The following is a 21192-nucleotide window of genomic DNA, read 5'->3' on the forward strand; positions in this document are numbered from 1 at the left end:
TGGCCAGGCTGGTCTCAAGCTCCTGACCTCAAGTGATCCACCCACCTCGGCCTCCCAAAGTGCTGGGATTACAGGCCAGGTATTGGTATTTTTCAAAGTTCCTCAAGTGATTATAATATATGACAAAGTTGGAACCTCTATTCTAGGGACATACTTCTCAACCCTGGCTGTACATGAGAATCTCTTGAGAAGCTTTTACAAAAAACAATGTCTAGGCCTAATTTCCCAACAAATCAAATACAAATCCCTAGCGATGGGATGTGGGACACCAGCACTCTTTACGTATCCTCGGTCATCCTAAGATGACTCTAACAAGCAGCCAGCCTAGGGACCCCTGCTCTCTTGCTCCGACCTGCTGACCTGCAGTGATTCTAAACGAAGTGTGTCTCATAGGCTGGAGGGCAAGGAGACCTTCCAATGATCAAGATGTCAGCATTGGCTGTTTATTTCTGGTCCTGGTTGGCAGCAATATGGCCAACTTCAGACCAGCCAGCCACAGGTCTGGGGCCCCAGGATGCAGCTCTGCTCTGGTGCGCTGTGGGTCTTCACTCATACTTGCAGAAATCCTTAAGTTCTTTGGGCAGGTGGAGCCCATCAATGGCCAGCCGGTGCACCATGCTTCTCTGTATCACTAGGCGGCACAGAGTCTGCAGGGACGGCACTGTGGGAAGAAGACTGTGAAAGGCAAACTGAACTGGAGGGTGGGTCTGAGGCCAAGACCCAGAAGATCTAGGTCATGGTCCCCACTTTGCCATTAAATGTGGGCAAGTCCTTACTGCTCTCTGGGCCCAGCCTGCTTCATGGAGCTGTTCATGGGGCTGAGAGAAGCACCTCTTCCCGAGGGCTATCACAAAGCTGCAACCCTGTTTATATCATAACACTTCGCATAATCCCCTCCCCATTCACTTAGCAGCTTCTGGGGGCAGGGGTAGTGTCTGATTTGCCTGTGCAACTGCAGCCCCCAGTACAGGCCTGGCACAAAGACGGTTCTGGTGCACTGAATTCATGAAATGTGATCAGAGGTATAACTACAATGCTTACCAGGGCTATAATGAATCATACCTCAGCATTAAAAAGCTCTCAGTCTGAGTTTGTTACTCCTCGAAGCCAGTATGCCCAAGTCTATAGGCGTGTTTCTTTCTTTTCTTTTTTTTATTTAAAGAGAGAGGGTCTTGCTCTGTCACCCAGGCTGCAGTGCAGTGGTCAGTGAACTGCAGCCTTCAATTCTTGGGCTCAAGCGATCCTCCTGCTTTAGCCTCCCAAATAGCTGGGACTACAGGCATGCACCACCATGCCCAGATAATTTTTTAATTTTTTGTACAGAAGGGGTCTCACTTTGTTGCCCAGGCTTGAGCTTTGCTTCCCTCCCCTCCTCTCCCCTCCCCTTCCCTTCCTTGCCTGCCTGCCTGCCTTCTCTCTCTCTCTCTCCCTCTCTTTCTTTTTTTTTTTTCAGAGTCTCACTCTGTTGCCTAGGCTGGAGTGCACTGGTGAGATCTCGGCTCATTGCAACCTCCACCTCTCGGGTTCAAGTGATTCTCTGCCTCAGCCTCCCGAATAACTGGGATTATAGGCACATGCCACCACACCCAGCTAATTTTTGTATTTTTAGTAGAGACAGGCTTTTACCATGTTGGCCAGGCTGGTCTCGAACTCCTGGCCTCAAATGATCCACCTGCCTCGGCCTCCCAAAGTGCTGGGATTACAGGTGTGAGCCACCATGCCCAGCCAAGCATGTTTCTAAGAAAAGGGCAAACAATTCTCAAAGAGGCCCCTAATATCTAAAATCGGTTTAGAATCCCTGCCCTAGGTGAATACAGGAAACACTCTCAAAACTAAAAGCGAACTTGTAGGGCATCTTAATCAATCAGCCAAGATGGGTACCAAGGCCCAAAACCGGGTAGAGGCTTGTGCAAGATCACAAGCAGAGGTGCAATTTGAAGCTAGATTCTCCCGCTCTTAAACTAGTGCTGGACAGACCAAGGCCTAGCACACTGGCTACGGAGCCCTAGCAGATTCCTGTCCCCACATTGAGCCAGGAGGGGTCGCTGCCCAGGGATACCTACAGCCATACTCGAGCTGGACAAGGCGCACGCTCTTGGTGGAAGCAAACACGTCCACCACCGCGTAGAGGGGCTGCGCAGCTGGCAGCCCCCGGGCGCTGGGGCCCATGTCCTCGCCGTTGATGATAATGTGCATGTCGGCCGTGCCATCCGGGCGCGGGCAGAAGAGGACGCCCAGGCGGCTACGGCGCGCCGTCGGAGGCAGCACGTTCAGCTCATAGAGCTGGTCCAAGAGATGGCTGTAGAGCCCTGGCCGGCTGCGGCCCACCAGGCGGTCCCGGGGAATGCGAAACTGCTCAATGCGCAGATATGGTTCCACCAGGAGGGTTGGAGGTCGGCTGGGGGCCGCTGCCTCCGCCTCCGGGCGGCCCTCCCGGGGCACGCGGTTGTGGTGGCGCGTGATGGCGAAGACCCAGGTGTGGCCCAGGTTGACCAGGTCGGGCAGAGAAAACTCGGGAACGGGGGCCAGACTGGCGGGGTCCAGCGCCGTCAGACCAAGACGCAGATGTCCGCACCAGCCCAACTCTTTCTCTTCGATCTCGACCAGGAAGACCTGGCCCGGGGCCAGCGGCTCACGGCTGAAGCACACGCCGTGGGCGAAGCTCTCCACGCGTGTGGCCCGCGTCCCAGAGGGGTCCACGCGGATGTTGTCACCGTGCACCCGATGGAAGCGGGTGGGAGGGGGCTGCGGGCGCGCGGGTCCCCAGAGTGCACCCGAATCCACGGGCTCGGAGGCAGCAGCCATCTCTCGGCCATAAGGCAGGCCAGCGGGCGCCGGGGGCTATTTTGGGCAGCGGGCTCAGATGGTGACCGCAAGGGGACCTTGTAAGGCATTTCCCACCTGCCTCCCTTCCTCGAGCCTCTGCCCGGGGGTCCTAGCGCCGCTTGCTCAGCCATCCCGCCTAGAACTTGGCCGTCCACACCCAGATCATCTGATCGCGTGCGTCCGGGCTACGATCCGCGAGGCCCGCGGACCTTGACCTGGCATTGACCGCCACCGCCCCCCAGGCCGGTAGGGACCAAAGAAGGGGCGGGAGGAAGACTGTCACGTGGCGCCGGAGTTCACGTGACTCGGAGTACACATGACTTCCAGACCCCGGGCGCCTCCTGGAGAGCAAGGACACGGGGGAGCAGAGGTGAGCTGGCACCGGAGGCTGGAGGGGATCCCCAAGCCCGGGATCGGTGCGCGGTAGAGGAGGCTTGAGGGTGGGAGCTGGCGCTGGGGCCGGGGCTTCCCTCGCGGAGGCGCCGCCAGCTCCTCCCCGGGGGCTGCTTCACGGAAGCGCTGAGTAGCGAGTCAACAGCCCCTCTTCTGCCTCCCGTAGATGATCCGAGCCGCGCCACCGCCGCTGTTCCTGCTGCTGCTGCTGCTAGTGTCCTGGGCGCCCCGAGGAGAGGCAGCCCCCGACCAGGACGAGATCCAGCGCCTCCCCGGACTGGCCAAGCAGCCGTCCTTCCGCCAGTACTCCGGCTACCTCAAAGGCTCCGGCTCCAAGCACCTCCACTACTGGTCTGCCGCCCTGCCTCCCGGGCGGGACTGGGAGGAGAGATGACGGATGAGGGGTGGGGGGTAGTTCTGCAGACCCCTGAGGACGCCTGGGAGCCGGGAGGGCTGGAAAGGACCCCTGCAACTGCACCAACACTGCCCTGACCCCCCTTCCCAGGTTTGTAGAGTCCCAGAAGGATCCCGAGAACAGCCCTGTGGTGCTTTGGCTCAATGGGGGTCCCGGCTGCAGCTCCCTAGATGGGCTCCTCACAGAGCATGGCCCCTTCCTGGTGAGTGGACAGCAGGGGTAAAGCACAGTTGCTAAAGCAAAAGGCTGGGGAAAGGGAGAAACGGACTTTGTGATTTTCCAAAAACTTTCCTTCCTTCTAAGTCTTGGGATTTTCCTCTATGCCACTGGGCCATTGGCTTTGCTGCCTGTACCTCTCAGGGGTTTTGCCCACATGTAAAGTGCCTCTCATGGTGGCCCTTTCCCTCCACCCAGCTGTCCCTTGGGACTTACTCAGCCATCTCTTTTCTCCTCAGGTCCAGCCAGATGGTGTCACCCTGGAGTACAACCCTTATTCTTGGAATCTGGTATAGCTGGAGCTGTGGGTCCTGTGGGGTGTCTGGGCACTTGGATGGGGTTGCAGTTAACTAATTTTTCCCTCCCTTCTAGATTGCCAATGTGTTATACCTGGAGTCCCCAGCTGGGGTGGGCTTCTCCTACTCCGATGACAAGTTTTATGCAACTAATGACACTGAGGTGAGTCCGGTGCCTGCCCATCTGCCCCAGGCTCCCCAGTCCTCCATCCATGGCATGATGCTGGCAGAGAGAGCATGGCCTTGGAGTCCACTTTTCGCTCTGTCATATGCTATTGTGGTATGGTGGCCAGTCACTTCCTCTTACACAAACAGGGTGGGTTGATGTCATTATCTCTGAAGTTCTTTCCAGTTCAAATACCAAAGCTTCCTGATTCCCTCTGTCTTGCTCTCCCATCCCCAGGTCGCCCAGAGCAATTTTGAGGCCCTTCAAGATTTCTTCCACCTCTTTCCGGAGTACAAGAACAACAAACTTTTCCTGACCGGAGAGAGCTATGCTGGCATCTACATCCCCACCCTGGCCGTGCTGGTCATGCAGGACCCCAGCATGAACCTTCAGGTGCAGGGCAGCTGCAGGAGGGAAGGGAGGCACCTTGAGGCTGTGGCCTTGCAGTTAGCAAGGCCAGACTGGTCAACATCCCCATCCAACCCAGCTTCCTGCATAGCCTCCCCACCACCAGCTGCCCTAGGTCTGTCTAGTGTGCCTCCCACAACAGGAAACTCATCTGTCAGGCTGCCAGCTCTGTGCTTTGCATTGAGTGACCTCCCACACCCACCCGCGCCCATAAACCACCCTGGGTTTCAGCTTCCGGATTGCTGAAGGTCTGGGTGTTAGGGTGAGGGAGGCTCCTCCTCTTTGCCCTCCACATGAGCTGAGCACCCTGGGTGTTTCACAGGGGCTGGCTGTGGGCAATGGACTCTCCTCCTATGAGCAGAATGACAACTCCCTGGTCTACTTTGCCTACTACCATGGCCTTCTGGGGAACAGGTATGGGATAAGGCAGTTGGGCAATCTCTAGGGTGGGACAGTCACGTGATCTTCAGGCACATGATATGACAGGCCCAGCCCAGGTTTATCAGCAGCAGGTGGGTTGCAGAAAGAACGCAGTGCTGAAAGGCCAAAGAATAGAGATCAGATTTTTCTTTTTTTTTTTTTGAGACAGAGTCTCACTTTGTCATCCAGGCTGGAGTGCAGTGGCGCGATCTTAGCTCACTGCAACCTCCACCTCCCAGGTTCAAGCAATTCTTGTGCCTCAGCATCCCAAGCAGCTGGGACTACAGGCACGTACCATCACACCTGCCTAATTTTTTGTGTGTATTAAGTAGAGATGGGATTTTGCTGTGTTGGCCAGGCTAGACTCGAACTCCTGTCCTCAAATGATCTGCCTGCCTTGGCTTCCCAAAGTGCTGGGATTACAGGCGTGAGCCACAGCGCCCAGCCAGAGATCAGATTTTAAAGGAACTAAGGAGGCCTGTCTGTATGACCCTGGGGCACCTCTTTGGGAGCTAGCTTAGGTGACGTGCAGACCACACCCTGTGATATCTTTCCTAGTCTCCTAGGGTCAGGGAGGTTGGTGGGAGGTGGGCGTATGCTTGCCTCCTCTGCCCTCCTCTTCCCACCAGAGGCTGATGCACTTTTCACTCTCATCTCCTACAGGCTTTGGTCTTCTCTCCAGACCCACTGCTGCTCTCAAAACAAGTGTAATTTCTATGACAACAAAGACCCGGAATGCGTGACCAATGTGAGGTTCTGCCATCATTCTGCATCAGCCCTCCCATCCCTAATCCCAAGAATGGGACCACATTCCCTCCTTGGGGACTCCTTGTTCTCCATCCCTCATTGCCTTCTTGCACCTTTAAGCAATTTAGTGTTCTCTGGGACATGTGTCTAAGTGTGTATTCCCACCACCACCTCCTATGGCGGCAAATCCCATAACCTCTGTGAAGGAGAAAGGACTTCTTCACATTTATCAAACACTTGCAGTGTGGCAGGCACTGTGCTGAACTGTGTCTATGTAGATTACTTAAGCTTCAAGATTCCCCCTCAAATGAGATCGTACTACCCACATTTTCCAGATAAGGAAAGCTGAGGGCCATGAATTTTGAAATCACTGTCTGAAGTCAGTGTTGGGAGGCAGTGATGCTAGGATTTGGACCTAGGGCTGGGAAGATTCCTGCCACTGAGCCTCAGTTTCCCTACCTGTGAAAACAAAGTGGGTGAAGGGTGAAGAGGTGAAATTCAAGAGCAATAAATCTTGGGACAACTTAGTGAGGTCGTGGAGAGGCTAGGGATCTGTAAAGCATGGTGGCTTGGTGTATCATTGCAGCTTCAGGAAGTGGCCCGCATCGTGGGCAACTCTGGCCTCAACATCTACAACCTCTATGCCCCTTGTGCTGGAGGGGTGCCCAGCCATTTTAGGTAGGTGCTGCTGGGTGCCCCTGGGGCCAACCCCAGCCCCATCTGGAGGCTCCACCCATCCCCCCCACCTCACATGCAGGTATGAGAAGGACACTGTTGTGGTCCAGGATTTGGGCAACATCTTCACTCGCCTGCCACTCAAGCGGACGTGGCATCAGGTGTGCAGGGGCGTGGGCTTCCTCCTGGTGAGGTGGGGACGGGGGTGGGGCAGGGAAGCAGAGGCCCTGACCCTCTGTGTGTGCCCTCCAGGCATTGCTGCGCTCAGGGGATAAAGTGCGCATGGACCCCCCCTGCACCAACACGACAGCTGCTTCTACCTACCTCAACAACCCGTATGTGCGGAAGGCCCTCCACATCCCGGAACAGCTGCCGCAATGGGACATGTGCAAGTGAGGCTCTGTGGCCACCTGTGACTTGGGGTGGTGGGTTGCTGGGGCTTATGGGCATTGGCAGGTTCCCAGGGATCTTCTGTGTAGGGTTTCTGGATGAGATGAGCTGTACAGGATGTTTAACATCCATCCCTGACCCCTCAGTGGATTGACAGCCAATTCTTTTTTCTTTTTTAAATTTTAAATGTTTTTGTTTGAGACAAGGTCTCACTCATTCTGTCACCTAGGCTGGAGTGCAGTGGCGTGATCACAGCTCACTGCAGCCTCGAACTCGTGGGCTCAAGCAATCCTCCCACCTCCCCAGTAGCTGGGACTACAGACGCACACCACCACCCCTGGCTAATGTTTGTATTTTTTTGTGGAGATGGTGTTTTACCATATTGCCCAGGCTGGTTTCGAACTCTGGGGCTCAAGTGATCCGCCCACCTCAGCCTCCCAAAGTACTGGGATTACAGGCTTGAGCCACCCCGCCCAGCCCCAATTCATTACGTAGCCACATTGGTTGTTGTTTCACAGTTCACTACGGCCTCAACCTCCTAGCTCAAGCGATCCTCCCACCTTAGTCTCCTGAGTAGCTGGGTCTACAGGCACATGCCACCATTCCTGGCTAATTAAAAAAAATTTTTTTTGTACAGACAGGGTCTCACTATGTTGTCCAGGTTGGTCTTGAACTCTTGGTCTCAAGCAATCCTCCCTCCTTGGCCTCCCAAAGTGCTGGGATTACCCACCCGGCTACCACATTGGTTAATAACTATTACTTCTGACCTGGCACAGTGGCTCATGCCTGTAATCCCAGCACTCTGGCAGGCTGAGGTGGGCGGATCACCTGAGGTCGGGAGTTCGAGACCAGCCTGGCCAACATGGTAAAACCCCATCTCTACTAAAAATACAACAATTAGTCAGGTGTGGTGGTGGATGCCTGTAATCCCAGCTATTCAGGAAGCTGAGGGAGGAGAATCGCTTGGACCCGGGAAGTGGAGGTCGCAGTGAGCCAAGATCGTGCTACTGCACTCCAGCCTGGGCAACAAGAATGAAACTCCATCTCAAACAACAACAACAACAAACTATTACTTCCATGTCCAATCTCCTGTGAGCCCCCCACCACCCCAAGTAAAAGGGTGACACTGGGCCCAGCAGGGGCTGCTCAGGTCCACTTTGATTGGTCAGTGCTCACACTCTACCTTGTTATATGTTGTGATTCTCACAGCTGCTGGCCCCTAGACACTAAATGCCAGATGCATCCCAGTCCTCGTAACAACCAAAACGTGTCCCTGTACATTTTTTTTTTTTTTTTTGAGATGGAGTCTCATTCTGTCGCCCAGGCTCAAGTGCAGTGGTGCGATCTTGGCTCACTGCAACCCCCGCCTCCAGGGTTCAAGTGATTCTCCTGCCTCAGCCTCTTGCGTAGCTGGGATTACAGGCACACACCACCACGCCTGACTAATTTTTGTATTTTTTTTTTAGTAGAGATGGGGTTTCACCATGTTGGTCAGGCTGGTCTCGAACTCCTGGCCTCGTGGTCCAGAACTCCTCACCTCAGTCTCCCAAAGTGCTGGGATTACAGGCGTGAGCCACCGCTCCTGGCATCCCTGTACATTTCTAAATAGGAATGAGTTGAGGCTCTCTGAATCCCAGCCCATCATCCAGGTCAGTCCTAGAGAGGTGGCCCCCAAAAAGGGGAGTGGAACTCAGCTGTCTGCTTTCTGGGTTGAAGCTTGGAGATAGGAGAGAAGGTCTGATCTGTTGACTACTTTTCGCCCCTACCTGGTCTTCCTGGGGCCTGCTCGTATGTTCCTGGCAGCTTTCTGGTAAACTTACAGTACCGCCGTCTCTACCGAAGCATGAACTCCCAGTATCTGAAGCTGCTTAGCTCACAGGTGAGTGGGGACAGCACAGCTGGATCCACCAGCAGCCTTAGGACCCCAGAGTAGCACAGCAAGCTGGGGGCCCTTTAGACTTCCTGTCAGGACAAGGGAAGCTGAAACTCTGAAAAGCGAAGTCCAGAGTACTGTGATTGGTGGGGTCAGAATTTGAACCTGGGTTTGTCCCCACCCATGCTGCCTTGCTATAGGAGGCCACGTGGTCTGGATCAGCCAAGGAGCCTTAAGGGTGAGAAGAGCTTCATTCATGCCAAAAATGGGCCAGCAGAGGTCCAGGGTGGGAGGAGACCTTGTCCAAGGTGATATAGGAGGCACTGGCAGAGCCAGGCTAGGACCAGGTTCTGTCCAGCACAGTGGTTCATAGCATGGGCTCTGGAGTCACATGGCCTGGGTGCAAGTCCCTGTACTAGCCACATAATCTTGGACAAATTTCTTAAATATGAGCCTCAGGTTCCCCATCTGTAAAATGGGGATAATGGTAGATAATGATATCTACCTCATAGGTAAAACATTTAGTAGAATACTGGACATGCCGTAAGTCATCAGAAAACATGAGAATTCCCTAGTTCGTGCTATCTAGCTCAGCCCCCTGAATTCCCTGAGGGGTAGGCCTTGAACTAGGGAAGGGCTAAGGCCTGGGCTTGTTCCACACCACTCATTTTCACCCCGTCCTGCTTTAGAAATACCAGATCCTGTTATATAATGGAGATGTAGACATGGCCTGCAATTTCATGGGGGATGAGTGGTTTGTGGATTCCCTCAACCAGAAGGTAAGGCAGAGATCCTGGCCCTGGGATAGGGGCTGCTGTGGAGGATCAGGGGCGGGTATGCCTGGGAGTGGCTGGCTGGCTGCCTGGCTCTGGTCCACAGAGGGCAAGTGTGGAGGAATTCCCAGCCCTAAGGTCTTGCTGGTAGCTGAGCAAGGATGCAGCTGCTGTAGGCTGATGTCTTTCCTGATGGGGCAGATGGAGGTGCAACGCCGGCCCTGGTTAGTGAAGTATGGGGACAGTGGGGAGCAGATTGCCGGCTTCGTGAAGGAGTTCTCCCACATCGCCTTTCTCACGATCAAGGTAGGGGCTGGGCCTGCTGAGGGATAACTGGGCCGGAGGCAAAGGAGCAGGACCCACCCATCCTTTCCCTCCGGCTGCCTTTTAGGCTGGGTCATGGGTCACCATCTGTCCCCTGTATAGGCAAGTTTTTTTGGAGAGGGGTGGGGAGGGTTCTGGGAAGAATAAAGGGCTTGGGATGAAGGAATTCCCCACGGGTGAGCAGTAATATGGGGAGGAGGGAATGGTGGGGGTCAGGAGCTCACAAACATTGCTCCTCAGGGCGCCGGCCACATGGTTCCCACCGACAAGCCCCTCGCTGCCTTCACCATGTTCTCTCGCTTCCTGAACAAGCAGCCATACTGAGGACCACAGCAACCAGCTCCACGGCCTGATGCGGCCCCTCCCAGCCACTCCTGCTAGGAGAGTCTTCTTCTAAGCAAAGTGCCCCTGCAGGCCAGGTTCTGCCTTCAGGACTGCCCCCTTCCCACAGCCCTGTGCATCCCAGACTGGGCCAGGGTCTCCCATAGACAGTCTGGGGGCAAGTTAGCACTTTATTCCCATAGCAGTTCCTGAATGGGGTGGCCTGGCCCCCTCTCTGCTTAAAGAATGCCCTTTATGATGCACTGATCCCATCCCAGGAACCCAACAGAGCTCAGGACAGCCCACAGGGAGGTGGTGGACGGACTGTAATTGATGGATTGACTGATTATGGAATTAAATTGGGTACAGCTTCAAACCCCGTCTTCTCTGTGGCACTGGGGGTTAGAGGGGGCACTACAGGCTATGAATGTGGGAAAAGAGGGGCTCAGAGGGGTTGGAGTCCTGAATGACAGCTGCCAGCATGGGGGATGGGGGCTCACACAGCTGCTGTGGAGGGTGGGGGGGCAGTGGACACCCTGACGTCGGCAGGCCGGTTCTTCTCAATCACCTCTCGCAGCCCTTTGGCAAAGTGGAGATCAGCCCCGATGGTGAGGAAGCCCTGTGTGGGGGAGAGGGGAGCCTCATTTATTCATTCAGTTACTGAGGCTAGCGTTTAGAGATCAAGAGACAGAGTCTTTGTCTTTCAGGGACTCAATCTAATGGATAATTCCATGTCAAGGTGCTAAAATGAGGTTGTAGGAGTGTAGACTATGGGTGTCAAGGAGGGCTTCTTGGAGGAGGGCGACCTCTGAGCTAAGACCTGAACGATTAGTAGGTATTGGGATGGGAGAAGAGTGCTCCAAAGAGAAGTCACAGTGTGTGCAAAGGCTTTTAGGAGTCTAAGATTAAAACTAGGGAGGGGACGGCTGGTAATGGGGGAGCTGGGGTCAGGTAGTGGGGGGCACTGGAGAGCTATAGAGAGGGGAAGGCTCTGCCCTCCTTCCCCACCCTGCTCCCCTTCCCCACCCTGCTCCCACTCACCGCATGGTTCGTCACCACTTCACGCACAAAGTTGATGCCCTCAGGTAGTGGGATCTGCACTCCACGCCAGGTCCGCTCTGTGGGTGGGAGCACCCCGCTCAGTCTGGGCCCGCCCAGTTCACCCCTCCTTTCTTCCTCCATCCTCACACCCCAGCCTTACCGTTGAGCATGGGCATCACCCCGATCTGCAGCATGGTCTTCAGAGGGGCCTGTAAGGGGATCAGCTGGGAGGGGCGAGGGGGGAAACAGGGCAGCCAGTCAGGGGTGGGTTTGCCTTTAGCTGCCCATGGGTGAGCAGTTATATGAGAAGGGAATGGTGAGGGTCAGGATCTCACGAACCCAGCCCAGCCCACCCACCCTTCCCCACTCACAGCCAGCGACTCCAGTGCAGAATGGTTGGAATAGATTCGGAACCTGTGGGAGAGAAAGGAGCCCTGGGGGCGGGAAGCCTGGAAGCTCCCCTTCCTCAGGCCACCCAGGCCTACCTGCCAGAGGTGCCTGAGTTGCAGGCTCAGATGCCCCACCTAGGCACCTTTCCAGGTGCTACAACTTTCCAAGTATCCTTGGGCCAGTTATTGCTGCCACTTGGGTCTCCTTTTCTCCAAGGCTGCTACTTTTTATTTATTGAGCACTTCTAATGTGCCAGACTTCTGCTGGTAGCTTTGCAGGTGTTATTTATTTTATGTAACAAAACTCACATTGCTTAGTTCCTGTCAGACACTAAGCATATTTCTTTTCTTTGTTTTTTTTTTTTTTGAGACGGAGTCTGGCTCTATCGCCCAGGCTGGAGTGCGGTGGCCAGATCTCAGCTCACTGCAAGCTCCGCCTCCCAGGTTTACGCCATTCTCCTGCCTCAGCCTCCCAAGTAGCTGGGACTACAGGCGCCTGCCTCGTCGCCCGGCTAGTTTTTTGTATTCTTTAGTAGAGACGGGGTTTCACCGTATTAGCCAGGATGGTCTCGATCTCCTGACCTTGTGATCTGCCCGTCTCGGCCTCCCAAAGTGCTGGGATTACAGGCTTGAGCCACCGCGCCCGGCCTTTCTTTTTTTATTTTTATTTATTTTTGAGACAGCGGCTCACTGTGTTGCCCAGGTTGGAGGGCAGTGGTGCAATTTAACTTGCAGTGGCTTTGACCTCCAGGGCTCAAGTCAGCCTCCCACCTCAGGCTCCCAAGTAGCTGGGACCGCAGGCGTGCATCACCATGACTGGCTAACTTTTAAATTTTTTTGTAGAGACGGGATCTCACTTTGTAGCTCCAGCTGGTATCGAACTCTTGGCCTCAAGTGATCTACCTGCCTTGGTCTCCCAAAGTGTTGAGATTACAGGTGTGAGCCACTGCACCCAGCCAATGTGTTTAAAAAGTTAATATTAGTAGGTTGGGCGCGGTGGCTTATGCCTGTAATCCCAGCATTTTGGGAGGCCGAGGCAGGTGGATCACGAGGTCAGGAGATCGAGACCATCCTGACTAACATGGTGAAACCCCGTCTCTACTAAAAAATACAACAAAAATTAGCCGGGTGTGGTGGTGGGCGCCTGTAGTCCCAGCTACTCAGGAGGCTGAGGCAGGAGAATGGCGTGAACCCAGGAGGCAGAGCTTCTAGTGAGCCGAGATTGCACCACTGCACTCCAGCCTGGGCGACAGAGCCAGACTCCGTCTCAAAAAAAAAAAAAAAAGATAATATTAGTAAACTGTTTTAAAATACAGTACCAACTGGTTCAGTCCTCATAACAAGCCCAAGGAGTGGGCACTATTACGATTTGTACTTTATAGATGAGGAAAATGAGGCCCCACAAGGTTACATAATTTGCCTGAAGTCACACAGCTGGGAAGTGTCAGAACCTGCCTCTAGAATCTAGGGTCCTAACCTACATTATCTCCTTTAACCTTAGAACAGCACTGTCCAGTCAGATTTTCTATAAAATATTTTGTATCTGCATTGTCCACTGTGGTAGTCACTAGCCACATGTGGTTAATGAAATGTGGCTTAGTGCAACTGAAAAACTATTTAATTATAATTAATTTAAATGTAAATAGTCACATGTGGTTAGTATCTACCATATTGGACAGCACAGCACTAGAAGGCAGATGCTACTTTTATCTGTATTAAACACATGGAGAAAATGAGGCCTAGAAAGACAAAATGGGCTGGGTGCAGTGGCTCATGGCTATAATCCCAGCACTTTGGGAGGCTAAGGTGGGACAATCACTTGAGCCCAAGAATTGGAGACCAGCCTGGGCAACAAAGTGAGACCCTGTCTCTACAAAAAATAAAATAGTCAGCCATGGTGGTGCACGCATGTAGTCCCAGTTACTCGGGAGGCTGAGGCTGGAGGATTACTTGAACCCAGGAGGTCAAGGCTGCAGTGAGCTATGATTGCATCACTGCACTCCAGCCTAGGCAACAGAGTGAGACTCTGTCTCAAAAATAAATAAATACAATAAAAATAAAATAAGGCCGATTGCAGTGGCTCATATCTATAATCCCAGGACTTTGGGAGGCCAGGGCAGGTGAATCACCTGAGGTCAGGAGTTCGAGACCAGCCTGACCAACATGATGAAACCCCGTCTCTACTAAAAATGCAAAAATTAGCCGGGCGTGGTGGCACACACATGTAATCCCAGCTACTCAGGAAGCTGAGGCAGGACAATTGCCTAAACCTGGGAGGCGGAGGTTGCAGTGAGCCAAGATCATGCTATTGCACTCCAGCCTGGGCAACAAGAGCGAAACTCCTCAAAAAAAAAAAAAAAAAAGAATAACATTTTTAAAAAAGAAAGATAAAATGGCCTCAAGGTCACAAAGCTGTGTTGTGCTGAGGTTTTTGTCAAAACCCATGTTCTGATCTTTGCTGTGTGACTGTGGGCATGTTATTTAACATTGCTGGACCCGTTTGTTCATCTCTCATAATACCTGCCCTGCCTGCCTCTGGGACATGTGAGAATGCAGAGGAGTTAGACTTTACCAAAGCACTTTAGCATGCATTAACAAAGCTAGACCCCAGCTCTCAGTGACTTATGGGTATGACTGAATTTTAACTCAACATCCCTGTGGACAGGTGTGATTGTCCTCAAGACACTGAGGTGCAGGGAGGTGCACCTGCCTACCTGCGCAGGTCCAGCTGCGTGCGCAGGGCCTTCCCCCGGAGAGCCATCTTGGCGCTGAGACGGGCATCCTGCAGGAACATGGGGAGGAGGATGTCACCCAGAAGGTCGGTAACCCACAGTCCATTTTTCCCTGACCCCCGGCTAGCAGCCCCCACTCCAGGACCCATACCATAGTCATGCTGGACAGCTGGACCTCAGGCTTGTCGGCTGGGACCAGGGCGATGGTGACGCTAGCAGTGACAGAGATGGTGGTGCCAGAGGGCTTGATGGTGCAGCGCGGTGGGGCCAGGACCCGCAGCTCCAGCTTCAGTGGGGAGTCAATCACTGCTGGGCTCTGGGGGATGAGCAGCAGGGGCGGGTCAAGTCCCTGCCGTTTCCTGTGGAGCCCCCAGGGAAGAAGAGGACGAAGGCAGGTGCAGCTTCTGCCTCTGGGGACTCTCATATTGCAAATACAGAGACAGCTCTGGCTTCCAAAACCCTCAAATCTGCATCTAGCCTTCATGCTATTGCCACACAAAGAAACAGCAATGTATTCTTCTTTCTGCTTCCTAAATACATCTCAATGTTCAGGTCCATCGCCAATCCAGACTCTTCGTGGATGTCCCTTTTGCATTAGTATCTCAGCCCCTTGCCATGTCTTCTGTTTTGGATACGGAGTCTCACTCTGTTGCCCAGGCTGGAGTGCAGTGGCACGATATCGGCTCACTGCAACTCTGTCTCCCAGGTTCAGGCAATTCTCCCGCCTTAGTCTCCCAAGTAGCTGGGATTACAGGCACCTGCCGCCATGCCCGGCTAAGTTTTATATTTTTAGTAGAAACGGGGTTTCACCATGTTGGCCAGGCTGGTCTCGAACTCCTGACTTCAGGTGACTCGCTCACTTTGGCCTCCCAAAATGTTGGGATTACAGGTATGAGCCACCATGCCCAGACCACTTGCCATATTTTTGCTCTCTCTCTCCTTTCTTTTTTTTTTGAGACAGGGTCTCTGTCGCCCAGGCTGGAGTGCAGTGCCATGATCATGGCTCACTGCAGCCTCAACCTCCTCAGCTCAAGTGATCCTGCCACATCAGCCTCCTGAACAGCTGAGACCACAGGTTCATGCCACCATGCCCGGCTTATTTTTGTATTTGTATTTTGTTTTTGTTTTTGCTTTCGTTTTTTTGTAGAGATGGGGTTTGGCCATGTTGCCCATGCTGGTCTCAAACTCCTGGGCTCAAGCGATCTGCCAGCTTCAGCCTCCCAGAGTGTTGGGATTACAGGTGTGAGCCACCATGCCTGGCCACATCTTCTTTCTCTAAACTGCTATGTTTTCTTCTATAGGCAGTGAAGGAATACTATAAGATGCAACTTGCCTAATCTTCACCAAACATGATTCTAAACACTGTATATGTGTTGGCTCCTTTAAACCTCATAAGGACCGGGCACGGGGGCTCACGCCTGTAATCCCAGCACTTTGGGAGGCCGAGGCGGGCAGATTACAAGGTCAGGAGATCGAGACCACAGTGAAAACCCGTCTCTACTAAAAATACAAAAAATTAGCCAGGCACGGTGGCAGGTGCCTGTAGTCCCAGCTACTGGGGAGGCTGAGGCAGGAGAATGGCATGAACCCAGGAGGCGGAGCTTGCAGGGAGCCGAGATCACACCACTGCACTCCAGCTTGGGCGACAGAGCGAGACTCCATTTCACACACACAAAAACAAACAAACAAAAAACTCATAATAACCACGTGAGGCAGATATTACTGCCAATTTTGTTGTTGTTGTTTATTTTTTATAAATTTATTTTTTAGGCTGGGTGTCATGGCAGAGAATTGCTTGACCCCGGGAGGCAGAGGTTGCAGTGAGCCAAGATTGCGCCACTGCACTCCAGCCTGGGTGACTGAGTGAGACTCTGTCCCCCGACCCAAAAAAAAAGATCTGACTAAAAATTTATTTTTCAATAGAGACAGGGTCTCACTATGTTGCCCAGGCTGGTCTCAAACTCCTGGGCTCAAGCAATTTTCCTACCTTGACCTCTCAAAGTGCTCGGAGTATAGGCATGAGCCGTCATGCCCAGCCATATCCCCATTTTTGAGATGGGGAAATTGAGGCACAGAGAGGTTAAGTAACTTGTAGAGGTTATGTAACCATTCAGTTTCAGAACTAGGCTTGAAGCCCAGGCAGTCTGACAATAGAGACCCTGCCCTTAATTTCTTAGCCATAAATTTGATGATGATAATGACTGAATTATTTCTTCTAAAATTTGTAATTCTGCTGGGCGCAGTGGCTCACACCTGTAATCCCAGCACTTTGGGAGGCCAAGATGGGTGACCACTTGAGCCCAGGAGTTCAAGACCAGCCTGAGCAACATGATGAAACCCTGTCTCAACAAAATTTTAAAAATTAGTGGGGCGTGGTGGCACAAGCCTGTAATTCCAGCTACTCAAGAGGCTGAAGCAGGAGAACAGCTTGAGCCCTGGGAGGCAGAGGTTGCAGTGAGCCTAGATTGTGCCACTGCATTCCAACTTGGATGACAAAGTGAGACTCTGTCTCAAAAAAATAAATAAATAAATCAAATGTGTAACTCTCACTCTCCTCCCCAATACACAAATAAACAATAGTATATGTTAATTATTATTAAAGCCCTCACACTTGCAAAGCTTGGTTTCTTGCTAATCCTCACAGCAGCTTTGCGAAGGAGATAGGACAGGAAGGAGCAGGAAGGAAAAGCCTCCTTCACAGACGGAACAGCCATGACAAGGCAAGGGGGATTGGCCACAGACAAGAGGCCACAGCCCTGTCTGAGTGGCTGCCACTGGGGGCCCCGCCTGCACCCCTCCCTGGTCTCACTGGTGTGCAGGTGGCCCTATCCCTGTCCCCCGCCAGCACTCACCAGCAGGACAATGCTCCCAAAGTAGGTGGCCCTCAGTAGCATGTCCAGGTCATGGGGCACCTGAACAGGGGAATCAGGAGTGAGGGAGTGAGCTCTGTCACAGACCCTCTTTTGCCCATCCCACAAACAGGCCCTGGCATACCTTGTCCCCCACCAGCGACAGTTGCAGGGCCCCCGCCCGGAAGTAGCTCTCCATGGCAGAGTCGAAGAAGAACTCAGAGAAGGCCACGTACACCATCCGCTCCTCCTCCCGCAGCTGGGGCTCCACCGCCCGGTTGGGGAGGCTCCAGTTCCTCTCGGTCAGGGGGAAGAAGGCCCCCTGGGGTGGGGCATTCACAGTCAGGGTCAAGGCAGACTGGCCTGGCACCTGGACTGACAGCAGGTGTCTCCCAGCCCTGTGCTAGGCACGGTGGCGAGACGGCGGGAACCCAGCTGCTGTTCTTGGGGGACTCACAAGCACATCTCTTAAAAGGCATTGAAAGGAGGACACCTGCTATCAGGGGGCGAGCCCGTCACACTGGAAGAGGGAGGGTCAGGAAAGGTTTCATGGAAGAGGTGGCATCTGAGTGGGCCTTGAAAGCCAGAGGCAGTAACAACAGCTACTGTTTACATATAGTGTGCATACTCATGCTTCTGTGCCAAGTACTGCAAGCTCTTCACATAGATCAACTCCTTTAATCTGCATTAACAATGTGTGCTTTCTTACTAGATTATTTCCATTTACGTGTTAGGAAACTGGCCAACTGAAAAGTTATGCTTAGGGCCATGCAGCTAGTCAGTGGCAGAGCTAGGATTTGAACTTCAGGCATTCTTTTTCTTTTTGTAGAGAAGGAGGTCTCACTATGATGCCCCAGCTGGTCTCAAACTCCTGGGCTCAAGCGATCCTCTGGCCTGGGCCTCCCAAAGTATTGGGATTACAGGCATGAGCCACTGCACCCGACTGATTCTAGCTCCCGAGTCTGCACTCTGAAACTGCTATACTACTCTGGGAGACTAAAGGTAGTGGCTACACACTAGCTATGTGGCCTTGGGCAAGTGATGTCACCTCTATAAGTAAGTCTCCACGTTCCTAAAATGAGGATGATGTTAGTACCTGACTCACGGGGTTGTGAGAGAATGAAATGAGATGATTTGTGTAGAAATCTGTGTCCAGCTCCTTCAGGGGAGTTGGGGAAAGACCGTGCATGAGCAAAGGCCCTGAGGTGGGAAGCGAGGGTCCAATTTGGGAAAGAGCAGCTGCAAAGAAACAGGATGAGATATAAAAGGTGGGGCCAGGTAAGATTAACAGGGCTCAAATACCAGACCCAGGAGGCTGAACCTAATTCTGTAGTAATAGGGAGCCATAGCATTCTCAGCAATGAGAGTGGCCTCATCAGAGCTGTGCTTTAGGAAGTAAAAGCTCACAACTTAGCGGAGAAAGAGGTCCTGTTAGGAGGTCAGAGGTCATACACCAGCCCGAGCAGCTCACCCGGAAGTCCATGTCCAGGTTGCTGGTGGAAGCCACAGGATCCTTCATGAGGGAATAGTCAATGCCAACAAGCTCGTCCACAGAACTGCGCACTGCAGGAAGAGGCTCAAGTCACTCACAGCTGTGTGATGTGGGACAAGGTGCTTAACCTCTCCAGGATCAGAGTCCCACCCATAAAATGAGGATACATTCCTCACAGGGTTGTCAGGAGGGTCAAATTAGTTTTATGTGGAAAGCACTTAGGGCCTGCTGTGTAGTAACGGCCCATTAATGTTAGTTATTATTATTACTACTACCACAGAGGTTTCATCAAATCACTAAAAAGACGGCATGGGAGCGCTGTACACAGTGGCTCACACCTGTAATCCCAGCACTTAGGGAGGCCAAGGCAGGCAGATCACCTGAGGTCAGGCGTTCGAGACCAGCTTGGTCCACCATGGTGAAACCCCGTCTCTACTAAAAATACAAAAATTAGCTGGGCGTGGTGGTGGGCGCCTGTAATCCCAGCTACTCGGGAGGCTGAGGCAGGAGAATCGCTTGAATCTGGGAGGTGGAGGTTGCAGGGAGCCAGGATTGCTCCACTGTACTCCAGCCTGGGTGACAGAGTGAGACACCATCTCAGAAAAAAATAAAAGATGGCATGGGGTTCCTTTCCCTTGGTTTCTCCTACCTCCTCCTTCTCTTCCCCTGTCTGTGTGTTGGGTGTGATGGGACAATACCTTTGTCCCACAGTAGACAGAGGTCATGGCTTAGAAAAAGGGAATTCATGGCCAGGCACAGTGGCTCATGCCTGTAATCCCAGCACTTTGGGAGGCCAAGGTGGGCAGATCACGAGGTCAGGAGATTGAGACCATCCCAGCCAACATGGTGAAACCCTGTCTCTACTAAAATACAAAAAATTAGTCGGGCATGGTGGTGCACGCCTGTAGTCCCAGCTACTCGGAATGCTGAGGCAGGGGAATCACTTGAACCCAGGAGGTGGAGATTGCAGTGAGCTGAGATCGCGCCACTGGACTCCAGCCTGGCAACAGAGTGAGACTCTGTCTCAAAAAAAAAAAAAAAAAAAAAAGGAAAAAGGGAATTCATGTATTCGTGTTAATTGAGCACCTATTAGGTGCTAGGTGATGAAGACAAATCACGCCGGTGATCAGCACGCACATAATGAGGACCTTGACAACTATTCTCTCAGATAATCCTCACAGCAACTCCAGGAGGAAGCACTGCCAGGCAAGTGAGGAAACAAGCACTTCGCCTAGCGAGAAATGAGCACTTTACCCAAAATCACACAGCAAGTCAGCTCCAGGGGCCACATTTGAACCCAGGACTGTTCGACAGCAGGGCTTGGAAGGGGCCTGCTCTGAGATGCTGCATGACAGCTGCACACCCGGCCTTACCCCCCACCAACTCACCAGGCACGGTGTCCAGGAGGGCGTTGAGCAGGACCGTCCCTACGTGGTAGAGTACGGGGCAGATCTGTGAGGTGGGAGCCAGAGTCAGGGCCTTCTCAAAGTGAGACCAGGCCCACCCTTGCCACCCTGCGACCTGTCACTGCCCACACCTGCTGGTTGAGGAGGAAGCGCATCCCTGAGGTGATGAACGTGGAGAGAAAATCATACACCTTCCTGTGAGGAAAGGAGAGGCCGGGTGAGCCCAGAACCTGCCTCCAGCCCTGTCCAGGTCCAGGAGAAATCAGTGACCAGGGAAATAGTGGCAGTGGGATTCCTCAGCATCAGCCTGAATAACAGCTCCTCCACATAGGTTTTCCAAGAACCAGGCCCGAATTCCCTCTCCAGCATAATTCTCAAGACCTCCTGCTGGTCCCATCAGCCAAATGAATCCACCCACATTGCCTCAAACCCGCTCTGAGCAGCCCCACATCCATCCGCTTACTGATCCGCTTACATCCCTTCCACCCTCTGCGTTCCTACCCTGTATTTCCCCATCTGAGCTCAGATGCTTCCTCTTCCAGGCAGTCTTCCCAGACTCCCCTCCTCTGAATCCCCAAAGCACTTTCTTAGTCCTTCTCTCCAGGCCCTGACAACAAATGCTTTTTATTCCAGATAGGCTCTGAGCTTCTTCCTGCATCCTCAGGGCCTGGCATACACTTCGATGAATAAATAATACTGACAGTATACCAACACCAGGCGATAATCCATCGTTTTCTTTCCCCAACTGTCTTCCAGAACAAGAACAATATCCCCTTCTCAGCAGCAAAAATAAAAAAATAGGCCAGGCACAGTGGCTCACACCTGTAATCCTAGCACTTTGGTAGGCCGAGGCGGGAGGACCACCTGAGGTCAGGAGTTTGAGACCAGCTTGGCCAATATGGCAAAACCCTGTCTCTACTAAAAATACAGAAAAAGTAGCTGGGCATGGTGGCGCATGCCTGTAGTCCCAGCTACTTGGGAGGCTTAGGCAGGAGAATCGCTTGAACCCGGGAGGCGGAGGTTGCAGTGAGCCGAGATTG

The 21192-nt window shown here is 53.0% G+C and overlaps 4 protein-coding genes across 9 annotated transcripts in view; 1 reads left to right on the forward strand and 3 right to left on the reverse strand.

Annotated features, from left to right (window-relative positions):
• SPATA25 (spermatogenesis associated 25) overlaps nt 1–477 on the reverse strand; it is a 2728-nt gene extending 2251 nt beyond the window's left edge. Inside the window, exon 1 of the mRNA XM_023197086.2 lies at nt 361–477. Coding sequence (XP_023052854.1) covers nt 361–391 — 31 coding nt within the window. The 5' untranslated portion in view covers nt 392–477. The remainder of the gene's footprint in view (nt 1–360) is intronic.
• Nucleotides 416–3392, reverse strand: NEURL2 (neuralized E3 ubiquitin protein ligase 2). Its single transcript, XM_026455294.2, has 2 exons — nt 2064–3392; nt 416–661 (listed from the first exon to the last, which is right to left on the reverse strand). Exons 1-2 carry the CDS (start codon nt 2803–2805, stop codon nt 546–548), a joined length of 858 nt encoding a protein of 285 aa, XP_026311079.1. The 5' UTR covers nt 2806–3392; the 3' UTR covers nt 416–545.
• CTSA (cathepsin A) lies at nt 1963–10619 on the forward strand. 2 transcript variants are annotated; one of them, XM_023197077.1, is made up of 15 exons: nt 1963–3242; nt 3386–3570; nt 3725–3836; nt 4090–4140; nt 4223–4309; nt 4550–4705; nt 5043–5134; nt 5804–5888; nt 6474–6565; nt 6645–6723; nt 6815–6954; nt 8756–8831; nt 9515–9604; nt 9800–9904; nt 10163–10619. In XM_023197077.1, exons 2-15 carry the CDS (start codon nt 3386–3388, stop codon nt 10244–10246), a joined length of 1434 nt encoding a protein of 477 aa, XP_023052845.1. In that variant the 5' UTR covers nt 1963–3242; the 3' UTR covers nt 10247–10619. The 2 variants fall into 2 exon arrangements, with proteins under 2 accessions (XP_023052845.1, XP_023052844.1); XM_023197076.2 differs by having other exon boundaries at nt 3057–3196.
• The window catches only part of PLTP (phospholipid transfer protein), a 28940-nt gene continuing 18299 nt past the window's right edge, over nt 10552–21192 (reverse strand). For 3 of the 5 annotated variants that reach the window (XM_023197079.2, XM_023197082.2, XM_023197083.2), the window contains 11 exons: nt 20284–20347; nt 20135–20198; nt 18726–18817; nt 17400–17576; nt 17258–17317; nt 14557–14721; nt 14388–14455; nt 11656–11698; nt 11445–11508; nt 11285–11361; nt 10553–10862 (listed from right to left, as the gene is read on the reverse strand). In XM_023197079.2, coding sequence (XP_023052847.1) covers nt 10740–10862; nt 11285–11361; nt 11445–11508; nt 11656–11698; nt 14388–14455; nt 14557–14721; nt 17258–17317; nt 17400–17576; nt 18726–18817; nt 20135–20198; nt 20284–20347 — 997 coding nt within the window. In that variant the 3' untranslated portion in view covers nt 10553–10739. Of the gene's footprint in view, nt 10863–11284; nt 11362–11444; nt 11509–11655; nt 11699–14387; nt 14456–14556; nt 14722–17257; nt 17318–17399; nt 17577–18725; nt 18818–20134; nt 20199–20283; nt 20348–21192 lie in introns of all 5 variants that reach the window. The other 2 variants (XM_023197078.2, XM_023197081.2) reach the window with 2 other exon arrangements.

This window comes from Piliocolobus tephrosceles, chromosome 20, assembly GCF_002776525.5.
Source record: "Piliocolobus tephrosceles isolate RC106 chromosome 20, ASM277652v3, whole genome shotgun sequence".
NCBI lineage: Eukaryota > Metazoa > Chordata > Mammalia > Primates > Cercopithecidae > Piliocolobus > Piliocolobus tephrosceles.